At 36.5% G+C, this 20805-nt stretch overlaps 1 protein-coding gene and 1 non-coding gene across 2 annotated transcripts; one reads left to right on the forward strand and one right to left on the reverse strand.

Annotated features, from left to right (window-relative positions):
• Nucleotides 1–8640: 8640 nt before the first annotated feature.
• LOC120113192 (small nucleolar RNA R71) lies at nucleotides 8641–8747 on the forward strand. Its single transcript, XR_005514996.3, has one exon. It is a non-coding gene; the product is annotated as a small nucleolar RNA R71 (small nucleolar RNA).
• Nucleotides 8748–14041: 5294 nt separating this feature from the next.
• LOC103698505 (cytochrome b561 and DOMON domain-containing protein At4g12980-like) lies at nucleotides 14042–17589 on the reverse strand. Its single transcript, XM_008780534.6, has 3 exons — nucleotides 16593–17589; nucleotides 14804–15058; nucleotides 14042–14580 (listed from the first exon to the last, which is right to left on the reverse strand). The coding sequence occupies exons 1-3, from the start codon at nucleotides 17193–17195 to the stop codon at nucleotides 14260–14262; spliced, it is 1179 nt and encodes a 392-aa protein (XP_008778756.4). The 5' UTR covers nucleotides 17196–17589; the 3' UTR covers nucleotides 14042–14259.
• Nucleotides 17590–20805: the final 3216 nt, after the last annotated feature.

The following is a 20805-nucleotide window of genomic DNA, read 5'->3' on the forward strand; positions in this document are numbered from 1 at the left end:
AGGATTTTGAACCATTTCAAAAAAAAAAAAAGTCCATTTAAAAAAGTGAACTTTTCTAGAAAGGAAGTTAAACAAAGAGGGTATTCGAGAGGTGAAGGCATACAACCAAGATTTCTTGCTGCTAAAGTACCTTTCAGCAAAAGCTTCGTTGACTTCTTTTCAATTATTAATACTTTATTCGACACAACTGCATAGGGTACCATTTGTCTTCTAATTTTAGCCTTCAATTCCATCTCAAATTTGTGCACTCGATCTTGCTCATCCTCAATTAATCTTGAAACAAATTTGGCTAACTCTGTAAACTTAGCTTCATATTTGGCCATTGACATATTTCTTTGCTTCAAGTGAATAAATTCCTTCTCTTTATGCATTCTCACACTATGAGGGAAGTATTTATCATAGAATAATCTTCAAAATCTATCTCAGGTGAGAGGTTTCTCATCTTGTTCAAATTTATGTTCTAGCATCCGCCACAAGCTGAATGCTTTGCCTTGCAACATGTATGACACATATAAAATTTTTTCATTATCCCATCATCTCTGAACAACGAATGCTTTCTCCACCTCTGTAAGCCAATTGTCAGCTTCCAAAAGTTCCGTAGTTTCCTTAAAAGCTGGAGGAGCCAGCTTCTTGAATTTAAATATATTACTACGATGCATGTATTGCTCCTTCGTCCTTGTTGTTGCTGCACATTGTGTAATTATGTTTATTGTTGATGCACTTGCTGCTGTTGAAGCAACTGCTACTGCACATGCTGTTGCATATATATCATACTAACTAAGGTCTCCGTAACCTGCCTAAGCTCGGTCTTATTGTCCTGTCTGAGTATCTCTAGCAGGATCAACAACTCCCTTCTGCTGAGGGGTGCTATCAACCTATTGTGGTGTGTCGCCATCTTGCTGGTTTGGTGCCTCATCAGTAGCACCAACAGTAGTCTTTCTCATTCGACGTGGAGTCATCCTAACCTATATCCATCAGATAGTAGCATACCCAAGAAAAGCTTACCAATTAATTATAAGTATTTAGAATAACTTGTCACAATCATCATAAAGTAATGTTCCAATATTCCGAGTATACCTAACTAGATGATAGTCCCTAGACTCTACCACAAGTGCATGGGTCATGATAAGTAGAATAGGGCAAAAAGAGTATCGTTTTCACAAGGAGGCGATTCAAGTACCAATTTATAAATTTTCTATATTATTTAGACGACCCCAAATTGATGTGACTGACTGCAATTTCTTGACCTGAAAAATCAAATATGAAAGGTTCTTAGGATTTGGATTTCATCAATTGAATTCCTTCAATTAATTTAAATCTGATTGTTAATATTTTGCTAATTACAATGACCAAATCCCTTTTTTTATGTGATATCCTCTTTCAAGGCATAACACCTATACCTATGTTAATCCAATGTCTACTTTTGTGATCGTAGAAATTAATATAAATTCATTATGATCTGTGAAATTCTTGATTGTAGGTTACAAGGGTGTGCATTTATTTCTAAACTACACCGCCAATGTTTGATAAATTCACCAACTAATATTGAACTTCAGCTTTCGTTACTTCATTCAACATCTTAAGCATGCAATTCATGGCCAGTAAATTGCAAGAATGAAAACCGAATTCATCAAATTGCAATTAACAAAAGATATTCAATACAACCATACTCAATTCATATCAAAAATTCAATGACTACGTCCTAGCCCTAGGATAAGAAAACTAGCAAATCATAACTAATAAATCAATCCAATTATTTCTCAAACATAAATTCGCATTCAACATTCTTAATAACAATTCAGCAAATAAAAAAATAAAAAAAATATATAAGAGAAAGGAAAAGAACTCTGTATTTGCAAAAATCCTCCGTTCCGTTCTTTCTCCCAGAATTCCAGGTTTTTCTTCCTCTCAGAATTTCTAGCTTTTCCTCCTCTCGGAATTTCAGATTCTATGCATTTTTTTTTATTTGCTTGTCCTCCTCTTCGTATCTACTGGCTCCCCTCCTCTTCTCGGAATTTTCTCTTTTTTTTTGAATTTTAAAATAGATTTCCTCCCTATCTGCTAGCTGAAATCCGGAATTCTAGGTTGATTTTTAGACTCGACTCCCAGCTGGATTTAGAGCATCAAAATGATATACTTTGGAGTTGGACACTTCACGAAAGTTGTAGATCTCATTCTCAGCTTTCCAACACACCTAGGTTTGCATTATTCTAACTTATATAACTCCAGATACAAGCTGAAAACCGAAACAGGGGCTGCAGTAAAATTCTGGACAGATTCGGACTTCTCTGTTTCAGCTAAGTTTTGGACTTCAAAATGGAAGAACTTGGTTTTGTGATCTTCATAAAAGTTTTAGGTCTATGTCTTATCTTTTCAGCAAGCTAAACAACATATGAAACGGAGGTCTGTAGCTCTAGTTAGAACCCAAAAATCAAACAGTATTCTGGGTTGACTAGACCAGCCTAATTTCAACCGAATTCAATAATTAAACACCTGCAAAATACCAAAAATTTTCAATAATTAAATAAATGTAAAAGACACCTAAATTTTAGACAAATGATCTAAGAACATATAAAACACTTTAAAATAAAACAATTAAGACTAAGAAAATGTATGAAATAAAATTCCACATCAAATACCCCCAAACTTGAATGTTTGCTTGTCCTCAAGCAAAAGAAAAACCATAAAAACAAAGGACAATAACCATAGTCAGGCTCAACTCATCACACCCAAAGAACCTATCATGCAAACATCAAATCTTCAATTTAGTATATAAACAATAGCAAATAAAGGAAAACTAAGCATACTCACATTCTCTAGATCAAATATTCATATATAATTCCAAACTCAATCATATTTATCATGCGACCAACACAATTAAATCATGTAACAACTCAACCTGCAATCACCCCTTCTCACTACTACAAACAAGGTAGCAAACTAGAGAGTTTTGTTTTTTTTTGAATTATTCTTTGTCTTTAGGTTGTCATTTGCCTTTTGACGCGAATACAAGCATTTGTGATGGATGCACCCGGTTACTCAACAAGTCACACACTTAAAGTGCTTTTGCATACTCATATTTCAAGTTGCCGTTTGACGTAAAAGTAAACATTGGTGATGAATACCCCTAGTTACTAAGCAACTCAAAACATTGGAGTAGATAGAACTTTGTACACATTTATTTATTCGACTGTTTAATCATTATCACTCTATTTACTTAAACCCTGTTTAGGACTAGATCAAAGGGGATAATCACAAGAAAAGCATCACACTCATCTTTTATGCATAATCACACAACTCATACAACTTTGCAAGAAAAGATGTACTTCAATAATTCCAAAGAAAAACAAATATGCTTACTCTTGCTTTATAAGATATTGCCTATCCTAAATCAAAATTCAATGCTTAAACACAATAAAGAACCCAAAAGTGTAATGTTGATCCTAGATAAGTCTCACACAAGTGCAAATGCATGTTCATTTCTCCTAATCTTTCACATAAAAATTTGGTTTGGAAGATATGGATATGATCACCAATTAACTTGCATGAAAGTGAACAAACCAGAATTTCGAAAAAAAATTCTTTCTCAAACAAACATAACCAGCACTAGCATTCAGCATAATCAAATATCCACTCCCCCAAACTTAATTTTTACATTGTCCTCAATGTGAAAGCAAAGAAAAATGGAAGACTAATACTTCCCTTTTAGCAAGGCTGAACACAATGAATGTCCTACTAAATTGAACACGAACTAGCTTCTTGCTTGATTTTTCTGCACCTACACAACACAACCAAAAAGAAAGGGGTCACAACAATAATTATTCAAAGACTTAAATAAAAACAACAATTAAAACATATAACAAAAGACAAAAGAAAGGATTTTTTTTTTTTTTTTTGTGGTTGGGTTGCCTCCCAAGAAGCGCTTGTTTACAGTCATTAGCTTGACTTCCACACCATCAACCATAGGTAGGATTCTTCAAAGAGTAAATCACTCCTTTAGAAACCGCATTGCTAGCAAGATAAGGTTTCAAACATTGCCCATTAACCTTGAATGCACCAGTGACCTCACTACGCACCTCAACAGCACCATATGGATACACTTTCGTTACCGTGAATGGGCCAGATCACCTAGAACGAAGCTTGCTTGGAAATAACTTAAGTCTTGAGTTGAAGAGTAATACTTGCTGCCCAATTTCGAAGTTTCTAATCTGAAGATGTTTGTCATGCCAATGCTTTGTCTTTTCCTTGTAAATCTGAGTATTTTCATAAGCATCCAACCTAAACTCCTCCAACTCACTCAACTGTAACAATCTCTTTTCTCCCGCAGCTTTCAAATCCATGTTCAACTCCTTGATTGCCCAATAGGCCCTGTGTTCCAATTCCACTGGTAAGTGACAAGACTTTCCAAAGACAAGTATGTAAGGAGACATACCCAAAGGTGTCTTGAAAGCTGTCCTATAGGCCCAAAGTGCATCATCTAACTTATTCACCCAATCCTTTCTTGAATTGCTCACAGTTTTCTTCAAAATTTGTTTCAATTCCCTATTTGCAAGTTCTATTTGCCCATTTGTCTGGGGATGATAGGCAAGTGCCACCTTATGAGTAACCCCATATTTCTTCAACTAAGCCTCAAATGACCGATTACAAAAATGAGAGCCTTCATCACTAATAATAGCTCTCGGCACACCAAATTTTGAAAAAATATTTTTCTTCACAAATCTCATCACCACCCGAGAGTCATTAGTCTGAGTTGCAGTAGCTTTAACCCATTTAGACACATAATCCACTGCTACCAGAATGTACTGATTATTGAAGGAAGAAGGAAATGAGCCCATGAAATCAGTTCCCCATAAATCAAACAGTTCAACCTCCAAGATATTGGTCAAGGGCATCTCATTCTTTTTTGAAATGTTGCCAACCCTCTAACATCTATCACACATGCTCACATATTGTCTAGTATCTTGATACATGGTCGGCCAGTAAAAATCAGACTGCCATACTTTTGCAACTGTCTTGGAGGTACTGAAATGTCCACCACACTTCAAGGAATGGCAATGGTCAAGTATATCCTGCATCTCATCTTGGGGCACACATTTTCTAATCATCCCATCTACACAGTGTTTATAGAGTAGCGGTTCTTCCCAAAATAATGCGTCACATCCCACAAAACCTTTTTCTTCTGATGATAGGTCAAATCAAGGGGAACAATGCCACTCACCAAATAGTTCACCAAATCAGCATACCAGGGGATGACTGAAACTGCCAACAACTGCTCATCTGGAAAGCTTTCATTAATGGGCACCTCATCTTCTCTTGACTGCCCCTCTAATCTAGACAAGTGATCTGCCACCACATTCTCTTTGCCTCTCTTATCTCGAATCTCAAGATCAAATTTTTGAAGCAACAGCACCCACCGAATCAAGTGTGGTTTGACATCTTTCTTTTTCAGCAAGTACTTGATTGCTGAATGGTCCGTATATACGATCACCTTGGAACCTACAAGATAAGATCGAAACTTGTCAAAAGCAAACACAACAGCAAACAATTCTTTTTTAGTAGTTGCATAATTCAACTGTGCATTATTTAAAACTCTACTAGTATAATATATAACATACAACTTTCTGTCTTTTCTCTGGCTGAGAACAATGCCCAAGGCGAAATCACTAGCATCACACATTAGCTCAAAAGGCAAACTCCAATCTGGGGCTGCCATAATTGGTGCTGACACCAACTCTTGCTTCAACCTGTTAAAAGCATTCAAATAGTCCTTGTCAAATTCAAACACAACATTCTTATTCAATAGATTACAAAGAGGTTTAGAAATTCTAGAGAAATCCTTAATAAAATACCGGTAAAATCCTGTGTGACTAAGAAAACTTCTAACTCCCTTAACATTTGTAGGTCGTGGCAATTTTTCAATAATTTCTATTTTTGCTCGATCCACGTCAAGGCCTCTTGCTGAAATTTTGTGGCCTAAAACAATACCTTCCTGCACCATAAAATAACATTTCTCCCAATTCAAGACCAAATTGGTCTCCTCACAGCGCTGCAAAACTCGAGACAAGTTATCTAAACAACTATCAAAAGAAGATCCAAAAACAGAAAAATCATCCATGAAAACCTTCTTTTCAACGAAATCAGAGAAAATAGCCATCATGCAACATTGGAATGTAGCAGGTGCATTACACAAACTAAAAGGCATCCTACGGAATGCAAAAGTACCATAAGGACAAGTGAAGGTGGTCTTTTTTTGATCTTCGGGGGATATAGAAATCTGGTTATACCCTGAATAACCATCTAGAAAACAGTAATACACATACCCAGCAAGTCTCTCAAGTACCTGATCAAGAAAACGTAAAGGAAAATGATCCTTACGGGTAACACTATTAAGTTTTTAATAATCTATGCAGACTCTCCATCCAGTTACTGTCCTAGTGAGAATTAATTCATTATTTTCATTATGCACCACAGTCATCCCACCCCTTTTAGGTACTACCTGCACTGGACTAATCCATGAACTATCAGATATAGGATAAATAATCCCTGCATCTAACCATTTAAGAACTTTAGCCCTAACTACTTCTTTCATGTTAGGATTTAACCGTCTCTGATTTTCAACAATAGGTTTATGGTTATCCTCCATTAAAATTCTATGCATACACAATGAAGGGCTAATTCCTCTAAGGTCTGATATAGTCCATCCTATGGCTTTTTTTCTCAATCTCAAAATACGTATCAATTTGTCAAGTTGCTCATCCGACAATGAAGCACTCACAATCACAGGCAAAGTATTATTTTTGCCTAAAAATGCATACCTGAGATGTAAGGGTAATGGCTTCAACTCCAGAACTGGTGCTTGCATATTAGAAGGGGGAGAGGGTGGCTTACCTTTGCCGATATCCTCAAAATAAATACCTCTCTTCTTTGGCTTAGGACATGTAGCCTCTAATGCACACGCCACTTTAGCAACCTCTAGATTATCATCCTTACTTGTCCCTGCACTCACTAAACAAGTCTCAAGAGGTTCTTTAGTATTTTCAGCCCTAAAAATCTCTCTGGTCGACTCATCTACAACATCAACTCAAAAAACATGATCAGTAAAAGAAGGATATTTAGTAGCTTCAAATAAATTAAACTCTACCTCTTCTTCACCAACCTTCAAAGTCAACCTACCATTCTTAACATCTATGATAGCTCCAACTGTGGCTAGAAAGGTCCGCCCTAAAATGATAAGGATCTCGGTGTCTTCTTCCATCTCCAAAACAATAAAATCAACTGGAATGATAAATTTTTTTACCTTAATCAGCACATTCTCAAGAACACCCAAAGGATATTTGACCGATCGATCAGCTAGCTGCAAAGAGATGGTAGTAGGCTTCAACTCCTTCAATCCAAGCTTCCTAGACACAGATAAAGGCATTAGTGAAACACTAGCACCTAAATCACACAAAGCTCTAGAAAAATCAACATCACCTATAGTACAAGGAATAGAAAAACTTCCTAAATCTCTTAGCTTTGGTGGAAGCTTATTCTGGATAATGGTACTGCATTCCTCCGTCAAGGCAATGGTCTCGAAATCTTTCAATTTCCTCTTCTAAGACATGATCTCCTTTAAAAATTTTGTATATGCAAGAATTTGTGCTAAGGCGTCTGCAAAAGGAATATTAATGTGAAGCTGCCTAAACATTTTCAAAAATTTCTCAAACTGTTGATCAATTTTATTCTGCTTAAGCCTTTGAGGAAAAGAAATGGGAGGAACATAAGGTTCGACTGGTGGTAGTGGGGATGGTGTCTTGGCTAGGTCCTCAACTTCTTCACTGACCTTCTTGCTCATCTCTTCATAGTCTACTTCATCACCAACTATAGTCTCACGACTTACCTGACCAAGTTGCTTACCACTTCTCAAGGTGACTGCCTTGCAATACTCCTTCGGATTGACCTCTGTCTTACTAGGCAAATTACCTTGTCCACGAGAATTGATGGAATTGGCAAACTGCCCCAATTGCATCTCCACATTTCTAGTGGAACTCGCCAACTGGTCAACCTTTGCTTCCAGTCTCTCAAATCTCTCTGAACTGGCATTGGCTAACTTCTCAATAACTATTTCCCAAGACTGCTTGTTTTTTTGTTGGGATGGTCTTGGTTGGAAACTAGGAGGATGGAGAGGTCTAGAACTGCTACCTTGGTTACCTTGATCTTTCCATGAAAGTTGGGATGATTCTTCTAGCCTGGGTTGTATGTGTTGGAATAAGGGTTGTTCTGCTGCTGCTGCCTGTTATAATTAGACACAAATTGAACCTGCATACAATCAGAACTCATGTGAGCTCCTCCATAGCAATCACAACTCAATACAGGACTAGAAACGGAATTCACATTACCCAGCTTACTGAACATTTTTATAGAGAATCAACCTTGGCATTCAACATGTTTATGCCATCTACATCATACATACCTGGAACTTTCTTAGGCATACCTCTTTCATTAGACCACTGATAATTGTTAGAGGCCATTTCTTCTAACAACTCATTTGCCTCTTCTGTTGACTTATTCATTAAAGTACCTCCTGCAGCTGCATCTATGGTAATTCTGACTGAATGTGTTAATCCATTATAGAAAGTCTGTACAATCAGCCAGACATGAAGACCATGATGTGGACACTTTCTCTGCAAATCCTTAAACCTCTCCTAGGCTTCATACAAAGATTCACCATCAAACTGAGCAAAACTGGTAATATCATTTCTAAGTTTGGCGGTCTTACCTGGGGAAAAATACTTACTCAGAAAAGCTTGTGACAAGGCATTCCAGGTGGTGAAAGAGTTAGGCGCTTTGGAATTCAACCAGGCCTTAGCTTTATCCTTTAGAGAAAATGGAAAAAGTCGGAGTCGAATAGCATCATCACTAACTCCATTCATCTTGATTGTATCACAAATCTCCAAGAAATTGGCAAGGTGTGCATGTGGATCCTCAACAGGTCCTCCACCAAACTGCTCCTGCTGCACCATCTGGATGAGACCAGGCTTAATCTCAAAATTATTAGCATTGACTGTAGGTCTCACAATACTGGGTTGAGCACCATTGACATTTGGCACGGCATAGTCACTCAACAATCTTTTATTCTGGTTATCTTGGTTATCAGCCATGGCTACTGCTTATTTTTGCTTGAGCTCTAATCTTTGTTGTTTCCTTAATGCTCATAGGGTTCTCTCAATTTCTGGATCAAAAGGCTCAATTAGCTCACAGTTTCGTGGCATACACTAAATACAGAAAACGTAAATTAACAAAAAGAACAAAACAGTTTAAATTAATGCAGGAAATTATTTGTATTGATATTAAAAACAATCCTCCCTGGCAACGGCGTCAAAAACTTGATAGTCCCTAGACTCTACCACAAGTGCATGGGTCATGACAAGTAAAATAGGGCAAAAAGAGTATCGTTTCCACAAAGAGGTGATTCAAGTACCAATTTATAAATTTCCTATATTATTTAGACAAGCCCAAATTGATGTGACTAACTGCAATTTCTTGACCTGAAAAATCAAATATGAAAGGTTCCTAGGAATTGGATTTCATCAATTGAATTTCTTCAATGAATTTAAATCTGATTGTTAATATTCTGCTAATTACAATGACCGAATCCCTTTTTTTTTATGTGATATCCTCTTTCAAGGCATAACACCTATACGTACCTATATTAATCCTATGTCTACTTTTGTGATCATAGAAATTAATATAAATTCATTATGATCTGTGAAATTCTTGATTGTAGGTCACAAGGGTGTGCATTTATTTCTAAACTACACCACCAATGTTTGATAAATTCACCAACTAATATTGAACTTCAACTTTCATTACTTCATTCAACATCTTAAGCATGCAATTCATGGCTAGTAAATTGCAAGAATAAAAACTGAATTCATCAAATTGCAATTAACAAAAGATATTCAATACAACCATACTCAATTCATATCAAAAATTCAATGACTACGTCCTAGTCCTAGGATAAGAAAACTAGCAAATCATAACTAATAAATTAATCCAATTATTTCTCAAACATAAATTCGCATTCAACATTCTTAATAACAATTCAGCAAATAAAAAAATAAAAAATATATATATAAGAGAAAGGAAAAGAACTCTGTATTTGCAAAAATCCTCCGTTCCGTTCTTTCTCCCAGAATTTCAGCTTTTTTTTCCTCTCGGAATTTCTAGCTTTTCCTCCTCTCAGAATTTCAGATTCTCCACATTTTTTTTTTATCTGCTTATCCTCCTCTTCATATCTGCTGGCTCCCCTCCTCTTATCAGAATTTTCTTTTTTTTTGAATTTTAAAACAGATTTCCTCCCTATCTGCTAGCTGAAATCCGAAATTTTAGGCTGATTTTTAGACTCAACTTCCAGCTGGATTTAGAGCACCAAAACGATATACTTTTTCATAAAAGTTTTAGATCTCATTCTCAGCTTTCCAACGCACCTGGGTTTGCATTATTCTAACTTATATAACTCCAGATACAAGCTGAAAACCGAAATAGGGTCTGGGCCACAGTAAAATTCTGGACAGATTCGGACTTCTCCGTTTCAGCTAAGTTTTGGACTTCGAAACGGCATAACTTGGTTTTGTGATCTTCATAAAAGTTTTAGGTCTACGTCTTATATTTCGAGCAAGCCAAACAACATATAAAACGGAGATCTGTAGCTCCAGTTAGAACCCAGAAACTAAACAGTATTCTGGGTTGACTAGACCAGCCCAATTTCAACCGAATTCAATAATTAAACACCTACAAAATACCAAGAATTTTCAAGAATTAAATAAATGTAAAAGACACCTAAATTCTAGACAAATGAGCTAAGAATATACAAAACACTCTAAAATAAAATAATTAAGACTAAGAAAATGTGTGAAATAAATGTCCACATCACTAGACTCATGTTATGTTTGATTCTATAACTTATGATTCTTTTACTTATGCTCTGATACCATAATAATTGACATGCCCTCGACCCGAGATCGTGAGCTAGAGGCAACGTCTACCGCCGCATACTCATTGAAAACTTTCTCCACAAGCATGCAAGGCATCTCAACATGATATCATAAATATGCAGTGAAATAATTTAATCAATAATATGCAAACTTTATTTCATTAACCAAATTAATTTACAATGTCTCACAATTTTAACATTATTCTAAGATAAAATATCAATTTAAATAAACTCTAATCTAAGATAACTTGTGCGACAGTTCTTCTAGTCGCTCTTCCATATTGAAAATCCCAATAGGCTAGTTTTTTGAATCTATATAAAAAAAAAAAAATCGTATAATGAGCTAGACAACTCAGTAAGTAATGATCACTTTAGCTAAATAAATTAGACAATTAGCTAGATAATAATTTATAGAAAATAAGCATATATGCATTACTAATATACTAATCAAATTCTTCTTAAAATCTTAAAACTTTATTCATGGATTCAAATTCTTTCAAATATTCATTTTATCTTATCGATTATGAGCTATGACTACATCATTATGAGGTAGGGTCATAACACCGACTAATCTTCTTGCAATGAGCTACCATCATCTTGCAGCAAAGTCCTTCAAGACCGCTGGTTTGCTGACGGTATATCGCTAATCATCTTGGACACAATCTTTAGGACAAATCATATGCCAATGTATTAGCCCCCATTGACAGAGTTCTCAACATAGCTAGGTCGAAATTCAAATAGTTTCAGATTTCATATTTCCGTACCAAAATCATGCAGTGTCAAAATCAATTAATCATATCCACAATAAGATCGTATATCGTCATAACATTCCAAAATAATATATTCTATAATAATATATACTATGCATCAAATTCATGCATCATGAATAACACTACTTCAAAGTCATAAATATAATAATTATATAATTATTGATAAATTTAGAAAAAGTGAAACATTACTTACCTTATGAAGGCAATCCAACTAACAGATCCAATTAATCTCGAAAATTCTTCTTAGAGTCTAATATCAAAAAATTATATTTTTTCTTAAAATTTTATAATAATTATAAAAAAACTTAATTTCTAACACCCTCACAAAGCTGACCAAGTGGAGTGTCCGGTACTCTGGTTGTCCGATCAAAGTGAAATTCATCGAATCATGTTCGGCCTAAGACACAGATAGTTTAAAAAGAATTAAAGTGATCAAATCTAGCAGTATTTAGCAGGAGCCAGGTTGGGGGCTGACATGCTGCCTAACGACCTTTGATCAGGGCCATTCACCAAGTCAATTCAAAATCACTATGAAGTGTCCCTACTAGATCCAACTCCCTAGAGAAAGTAGAGAGAGAAAGTTCAAGTATTGAGAGAAACAAGAGAGAGAAAAGAGAAAGTGAGAGAAGAGAAAGCAGAGCGAAAGAAGAGAGAGTCTCTCTTCTTCTTCTTTCCCAAAATAGGGGACTCTGTCCCTCCCTTTCCTCTATGATCAGATTTAAGGGGTAGCCATGGTGTCCAGCTTTGACGATAGTAGGAGGCAGCAAGGCAAGCTCGACCAACCTCGGCGGCCGACAGTGGCGAACTCGGGAGAACAAGGGGCCAAAATAGGGGCACCCTGTTTTGGATGGTTCCCCAGCAATTCGCACTCCCAAATAAAGGGGGTTCATGGGTAAAATACTAAGAGAGAGAAAAGGGACAAGAAGGAGGCCTACCTCGGTCCGGCGAGGTGATCCGATGGCTCCATCCAACAACGAATTGAGGAAGAAGATTGGAGGAGGAGCTTGGGATTGGTGGCTCAAACTCAAGTGAAATCGAAGGAAAAGGAAGGGGATCTTCATTGTGATCGGGGAGAAAAAAAGACTCTAGCCGAAGTCTTCTTCCCAATTGCCCTCACGTGCGTCGCACGTGAGGCCCAAGGCCAAATGGCTAGGCCGGTCAAATGGACCAAGCCCAGTCTTTGGGTTTTCCAATTTATTACCCCATTATGAACAAAAAATATGACTGTGACTAATCTAAAGCCATAAATACTTATATAATAATCTTGGGATATATGCCAAATTCAACCGCTTATCTTATGTTATGAAATGATCATAAATTATTGATATTAAACAACTGTTGGAAAAAATTATCATTTGGGTTATGTGATATATTGAGATATCATGACTTGTTGAGCAAATAAAATTCAAAATTTTTTAGATAGCCAGCTAGTGCATTTCAAGATAATAATATCTTGACATTATTCTAATGATTATATTCATTATAGAATCATTACTGTTATCTCCCATGTACTTGTTTATTTATAATGTCGGTGCGCATGTAAGGATTCTTACTGAGCTGTTCGCTCATACTATTTTTTTTGTCTTTCTTTTAGGAGCCACATGAACCTCAGTACTTTGCTGAAGTTTGGGTTTTACTAGTAAGAGATGGAAGAAATTAGAATGTCTCTGATATGGTTGGCTGTTTAGAAATTGTAAGTGAATTATTTTTGTTAGCTAATAATATTGGAACTATTTATCTTATTATTGGAAATGATGATTATATTGTTGAGATTTTATTCAATCTGTAGGCTTTGCATATTCCCAAGAGATATCTATGGACATGACAATATACCAGCATGGTTCACACACATTTGGCAGGCAGTTGTTTTGGCATGCATATAGTTTCTGTTGATTAGAAACTGCTCTTGGAACCATGCTTAATACGGGGGAATACACAGTAACACATACTCTGATTAGTCTGCTAGTCTGGAAAGACCATCAAAATCAGAAGAATAAGACCTGCAGTTCATAAATAGATTTACCCACGCCAGCACTTCATAATCTGATCACCATCTACCAGGCAGTCTCCTATGGATTTTGACATTGTTAGAAAGCCCATCAAGCATTTTGATACCAAATTAACAGATCACCTGAAGTAAATACTTTTTCTTTTGTCGAGAAAAGAGTTAGGGAGACCTAGCTCCCACTGAAGGAAATACAATTTGGAATTAAATTGCAGCAGTTCTATAGCAATGTTTCATGAATGTCAACTCTAAGCTCGGTCCGCCGGTAATGGATTGAAGAAACAATATCAGTGAAGGCTAAAATGCTGGAGTTCATGTTCCAATACAGAATACAATACATTAGGTTACAAAGTGAAGGTTTTGTAACACACTGTAGAATCCATGGTACATATAGGGCACTCTCAAGTATAAAGAAAATTCTAATCTATAACACTCTAATCCTCCTCAAAGTCTAGTGAGACAACAAAACAGTTACAGAAGCACAAACCAAAACCCAATGGTAATAACACTCAGACTGAGAGTGGCTGCTGAACGCTGCGCTGCTCATTGGTGGCACCTGAGCCATTATACTGCTTCGTAGATCCATCAGACTCTCTCCTCCGAGCTATGATGCAGGTGGTGACTTCCAACACCAATGTAATACCACCCAAGAAACAAAGCACAACAATGTAAGCATCCTTCCACTTCTGAGCAGGATTCAAGATTTGTAGGCCCCTGAACACATTGATGATGCCCAGAAGAATGATGGCCATTCCTACTACATGGTGGTATAGATTCCAGTAGACACGGTACTTGTGATCCTTCTTTGGCCTCAGGAACAAAGCAGTAATCTACAAAAGATCCAACTTTTCTCCATTACACTGATCCAAACACTTAATGATATATAGATTATATCAAAAAATTAGAAGCAGAATTGTGCATAAGGTAATCTGGACTTAGAAGAGGGAAGCAAAGCTTTTTGTTATAATAACATAGGAAGTGACCATAAAAATTTTTCATAAATACCAGAAGGAAGATAAGGTTAAGATTGGCCTATAGATCATGAAATGTTACCTGTAAGGTGGCAAGGGAGAAGAGGGTGATGCCTAAGTTTCGGTGAGTGGTGTACTGAACTCCCTTGGATTTGCTCCCAAGATTAAGACCGATTCCCCAGCCAGTAACCCCCAAAGCATAACCAATTAGCTGACATAACACATGAAGGTAGAACCAGGCTGGGGCTAAGGACTTGAATGCCTTCAGATACCTTGCGATGATTGCTCCAATTGGAAGCAAAATTCCCCAACTCACAGCATTTAGAATGCCATGTATCTGTACCACAAAGAAAAGCCAAAAGCAATGAACTGAAAACAGTCTGAAATATTGATTACAACAAAATGGATCTAAAGAAAGTTTTCAGAATTATTTTGCAAAACAAACTGGAGTTTTGAAGAGTTTTCTCTAACATATATATGCTTGATATACAATAGCCATAGTGATCCTGACGCAATAAACTTTTGTTGCTTACTGAGAGTACTTCCCAGAAACATTAGAAGATAATTGCCATCTTATTCAAAGGGTGAGTTAGGATGGTGATCACTGGAAATATAGTAATATGAAGTCCATCTGTTAATTTTAGGGACTTTGGCTCCCTCAAGTTCTTCATGGTGGTATCCATAGCTCACCATGTTCATAGTTGTAGAGGAAACTAGTAATAAAGAATTAGACATGTTTATCCACTGAACAAGTCTATCAACTATAATAAGTAACATGACAAGGACCTTCCATCTGCCTTAGTGACAGTTGCAGGGATCGGCATGAAACGCCAAGAAGGTAAAGGAAAATTGAAAGACAAGACAAATAACTTTTCTGCAGATTTCACTATTTAGATTCTGAAAATATAATTGAAGGGTTCTAGAGAAGAAAAGAGAGGCGCCAAAAAAAGACAAACTGAAAAATAGTGAATAGCAGAAAAAATACATATATAAACAAGAATAAAGAAATAAAGAAATAATATCTAAAAAATAAAGTACTTGTAAGAATTAATATGGCATAGCCACTGATCCTCTGCTATGCACGGGTTGTAATATCACAGCGGTGCAGCTCTTGATGGTTGCCATTAGAAGATGGATGGCCATCAAACAAAAGAATCCACAAGTGTATACTATGTTATGTATGCTGTGCGTTGTTCCATGGCCATCCATCTTTTGATGGTTGTCATTGAGAGTTGCACAAGATTCTGATTGTTGCAAAATAACTCCATTAAAGATTTGCTAAAAAAGAAAGCATAGTGGCGTACAAATTATCAGTGTTCCACAATTATCTACGTTCCACACTTTATTCTTTTAAATGTAAGTGTATAGATTCTTTGGCTCTTCTCGTTCCCTCTGCTGGCGCAAAAGGAGAAATGGAAAAAAGACTAGAAAATCCAAAATATCAGTGAGAAAACATAGTCTTCATTTAAAACTAGAAAATGAGACGGTTCGCCGCAATTCAATACACAACTCAACCAACCAAAAAAAAAAAAAAAGGGCAAAGGAGAATACAATCCACTCAAATTGTGCAGAACCAATTCAATATCTATCTATATAGATCGATGGATCGGCCGATAGATAAATATTCATTTCCCTTCAATCCTCCAACTAACAAAAAATCAATGTTCTCAGAGAGAGTAGGAACAGAGTTCACTCAAACTCCCCAAACCCATTCCAATTTTCCTTACCATCATATTTATAAAAGAAAAAAAAATATTGTTCTACTTTCAGATAAACCAAAAAAAAAGTCTTATCAACACTAATTAAAACTCTTGCCAAGTTCTAAAAACCTTTACTCTGTTTATTATAGAGAGAGAGCCATAAGCACTTACATTCCTCTCCTGCAACCTTGAATCCTTTCCTCCCGAGCTCTGCCCACTGACCACATCCAGTGTCCCCTTGGCGTTCAAATTCGCCACCCCGATGTCATGCTTGTTAGGCAAGCCATCAGTAGTGCTCGGCCCAACCTGCCACGCCTGGTTCATCCTCGTCACGCCACTTGGCAGCTTTAGCATGGCGAACACCGTCATGACGCCGCCGGCATCCTCCTCGGCCTCGAGCCCCCACGTCTCGAAGGCGATCGGCGACGGCGTGACAGGGCCATAAGCAGAGATGTTGAAAGTCTTGGCTACGAGGGAGCCACCGGACTGGCGGAGCCCGACGACAGCCTGCGCCCCCACCATGCCGGAGCCGGTGGGGTTGAGGGCCCATGCAACCCAGCCACCGGAGCGGGATGGGGGGGCGACGAAGGCGATGGAAAGCGTGGAGTTGGCGGCGTCGTAGGTCCAGTGGAGGGCGGCGGAGAGGTGGGGGAGGTCGTTGCAGGTGGCGAAGAGCCGATTCTTGGAGAAAGTTTGGGAGGAACAGGTCTGGGAGAAGGATGGAAGAGGTAGGAGGAGGAGGAGAGAGAAGAGAAAAGGTAGAGTTGATGCCATGACCAAGGGAATGAATAGCAGCTTTTCTTCTTCCCTTTGGGGTGTTTGGAGTGTTTAAATATATGGGTGGTGTGAGCTATGGAGAAGAAAACAAGTGAGAGGGAGAGCATTGGAGAGAGGAGGTTATGCTGCCTGTGAGATTTTATAAGGGGAGGAGGGTCAGATGCTTGACTCGTGTGCTTCATTTTGTTACGTTTTAATCTATCTATTTCATTTGATTAAAAATGAATCTAATATGTAAAAAGGGAGAAGTAGCTTAATCATTTATTTCTTTTTTCAATTTATTTAATTCAACTAAATCAAAGGGAATCAAAGAGCAGAGCTTCTAGAAGTGATTTGAGACTATCAAGCTAGCAAAGTCTTTTGATTGTTACATCACACCTTGTTCACTCTCTCCTTATTAATTTTTTCCTTCTTTTTCTTAAATCTTGTGACTATGTTCTGAGAATAAAATATTTTGCTTTCACTTTGCATTCTCCTAGTCTCTTAGTAGAGCCATGATGTACTCTTATTCAGCTAAATTTACTTCCACACATAAAGGCATATATAAATATGTTCTTAAGAAAGTATTATGTTTTTGGAGTAAAAAAAGGTTTCAGAACCAATATGTGAATTGGCTTGAAAAATTTATTACATTTGAGCACCAAATAAGCCCTGTACACCAAAACAGCGTAGTTCTTGTTGGCCGCATAGTGGAAACTTTATTTCCACTATGGCTGCTCAATGCCTTTTGATAACCAATGCTAAAAACATGATTGCAATCAAGCTATTCATGAATGCATAAAAGTGAATTGATTTTGTTTTTGGAAATAAATTTAGCATGCCAAGTGATTGAATTGGTAATGTCATTGGCTGTTAGATATAAATTATCTGAATCAATCCCCCTGTCCTCATTCTACTAATAATTTTTTTAAAAAAACTGCTCAATAGATATACCGATGTCTATATGAAAAATTCCAAAATTCCAATTTCCTTTAAATAAGCATTTCTTTAATAATGAATCTGAAGCTTAATTATCTGGGAAATTTTTCTTGCCTTTCCCTAAGCAAGATGCTTGTGCACAGCTCTAAATTCCCTTAATACTAGTTAGTCATGCCATGCATAAGCTTGAGAGTAAGGCTCTAAATACCAACGAATGGTTCAATTATTATGTAAGCTAAGCATGGTCCCACTTTGTTAAGCTCCAATAGGATGCACTGCTTGCCATTCTGTCTAAAATACTGGGTCATAATTTGAAGGAGGAAGGAATTTGGACATGCCATGTTTATGTATGGGTTTATGATAGCTTTGGGATGCATGGGTGGGATGACATAGGGTTGTTTAAGAAAGTATTATGTTTTTGGAGTAAAAAAAGGTTTCAGAACCAATATGTGAATTGGCTTGAAAAATTTATTACATTTGAGCACCAAATAAGCCCTGTACACCAAAACAGCGTAGTTCTTGTTGGCCGCATAGTGGAAACTTTATTTCCACTATGGCTGCTCAATGCCTTTTGATAACCAATGCTAAAAACATGATTGCAATCAAGCTATTCATGAATGCATAAAAGTGAATTGATTTTGTTTTTGGAAATAAATTTAGCATGCCAAGTGATTGAATTGGTAATGTCATTGGCTGTTAGATATAAATTATCTGAATCAATCCCCCTGTCCTCATTCTACTAATAATTTTTTTAAAAAAACTGCTCAATAGATATACCGATGTCTATATGAAAAATTCCAAAATTTCAATTTCCTTTAAATAAGCATTTCTTTAATAATGAATCTGAAGCTTAATTATCTGGGAAATTTTTCTTGCCTTTCCCTAAGCAAGATGCTTGTGCACAGCTCTAAATTCCCTTAATACTAGTTAGTCATGCCATGCATAAGCTTGAGGGTAAGGCTCTAAATACCAACGAATGGTTCAATTATTATGTAAGCTAAGCATGGTCCCACTTTGTTAAGCTCCAATAGGATGCACTGCTTGCCATTCTGTCTAAAATACTGGGTCATAATTTGAAGGAGGAAGGAATTTGGACATGCCATGTTTATGTATGGGTTTATGATAGCTTTGGGATGCATGGGTGGGATGACATAGGGCTGAGGAGTCTAAAAAAAGACAGTGGACGTACAGGTGCCCATGATGATAATTAAGTGGGTTATATGATCCTGGGTGGTTCCGTCAATAAACTTCAAACATTTGTCTTAATAGCACTATTATGATACTATATTTATTTTAACACAACACAATTTTGATATAATTTTTTTAAGATTATAAATTACAAAAATATTAATTAACTTTAAATTTTAACAATATTTTTTGGCAGTGGGTACTGTCACCTACTAGTAGCATTGACTAAAGAATGGCAGCACCTAACTACACTATTCACTCACATGCCAGATCTTTTAGTAACGGAAACTTCACTCGTGGTCTCCACTCCAAGCAAAAATAAGGTGGCCCGTTATCTCTCTTGATTTCTGTTTTGGTTTTCAAGAATCCAAGAAAAAAAAATTGAATTAGACTCATTAACTTGCATCATAATATTTTTCTATTTTTCCAAATATTTATAAAATTTTTAAAGTTTTTAGAAGGAAATATTTATTGATTCAAAAGAGAGTGCAATATAGAAGCCAGGGATAGAAGAACTTCGGTTTAAATGCTATCTTGAACATCAATCTTTATGGATATTTCTCTGGTTCAATTTTGTTTAAAGAAACAAACCTAGTCCACAGCCAGTGAACATAGGCAAAGAGACAATGCTTACTAGTCAGCACAAACTCAGCTACTTGGTCTGAGTCACTGGCATCTTTACTGGGCCCACAGAGTTAAAAATTCGGAATTAGACCACTAATCTTATATTAGAGATATGGATGAGAAGGAGATGGCAATAATATAATGCCTTATTCTCACAACAAATAGGGATGCAAGCAACCGAACACACTATAATTAAACTAATTTAAACTTTGATATTAAACATCATCGTGATGCATATCATGCAAGTGGTTCAGCAAATAGATGGGGGACGCTTGTTTGCCCTTGTAATGCAACTGCAACTTTTGCTTGTCGCATAAGCAAAAGTTGGAGCTTTTATTAATCCTTGTTGGCCGACAGCATGCCTTTAATCTTAAAGTTGCATAGCTTTATAGATTATTTTTAGATTGTAAACTTCAGTTTAATTATCTAATGGTATATTAATAAAAATGGCTGTATGTAGCCCGTCAAACTTGTTAAACAGAAAAGAGTTGTCATTCCACTAGATTGAATGAGTGTAAATAATATATAAGCATCTTTTGATCAAGAAGTGGAGATTATATAAACATACAATTTTCTAGATACATTCCTTGATTGAGAGGAGAGTATATAAGAAACGGACAATCAGTATTATTTGCTGAAGATATAAGATACAATTTGAATTTGAAATTTAACGGCCCTAACATTTTGATGAGAAAATAAATGGAATGTTTTTTTATGATGGTGTTCCAAGATATCTTTATTCGTGTTTAATATAATGTTTGAGTATGAGGATCATTTTATCAATCAAAGAGGAAAATATGAATTATTTGATTAATTCAAGGTTCAATTATATCCTGTTGGACTAATGGATGGATGCTCAATGGCTCTTGTGTCCTCA

The sequence above is a fragment of the Phoenix dactylifera genome, chromosome 4, assembly GCF_051530095.1.
Source record: "Phoenix dactylifera cultivar Ajwa chromosome 4, Ajwa_hap1_PhDact_Kaust_v1.1, whole genome shotgun sequence".
NCBI classification, from domain to species: domain Eukaryota; kingdom Viridiplantae; phylum Streptophyta; class Magnoliopsida; order Arecales; family Arecaceae; genus Phoenix; species Phoenix dactylifera.

Excerpts from the sequence above, each read along its gene's own strand:
- LOC103698505 (XM_008780534.6), bottom strand. The coding sequence starts at position 17,195 with ATGGCATCAACTCTACCTTTTCTCTTCTCTCTCCTCCTCCTCCTACCT. Across the intron at positions 15,059-16,592 it reads CAAGGTTGCAGGAGAGGAAT|ATACATGGCATTCTAAATGC; the intron begins GTAAGTGCTTAT and ends TTTGTGGTACAG. Across the intron at positions 14,581-14,803 it reads TCTCCCTTGCCACCTTACAG|ATTACTGCTTTGTTCCTGAG; the intron begins GTAACATTTCAT and ends GATCTTTTGTAG.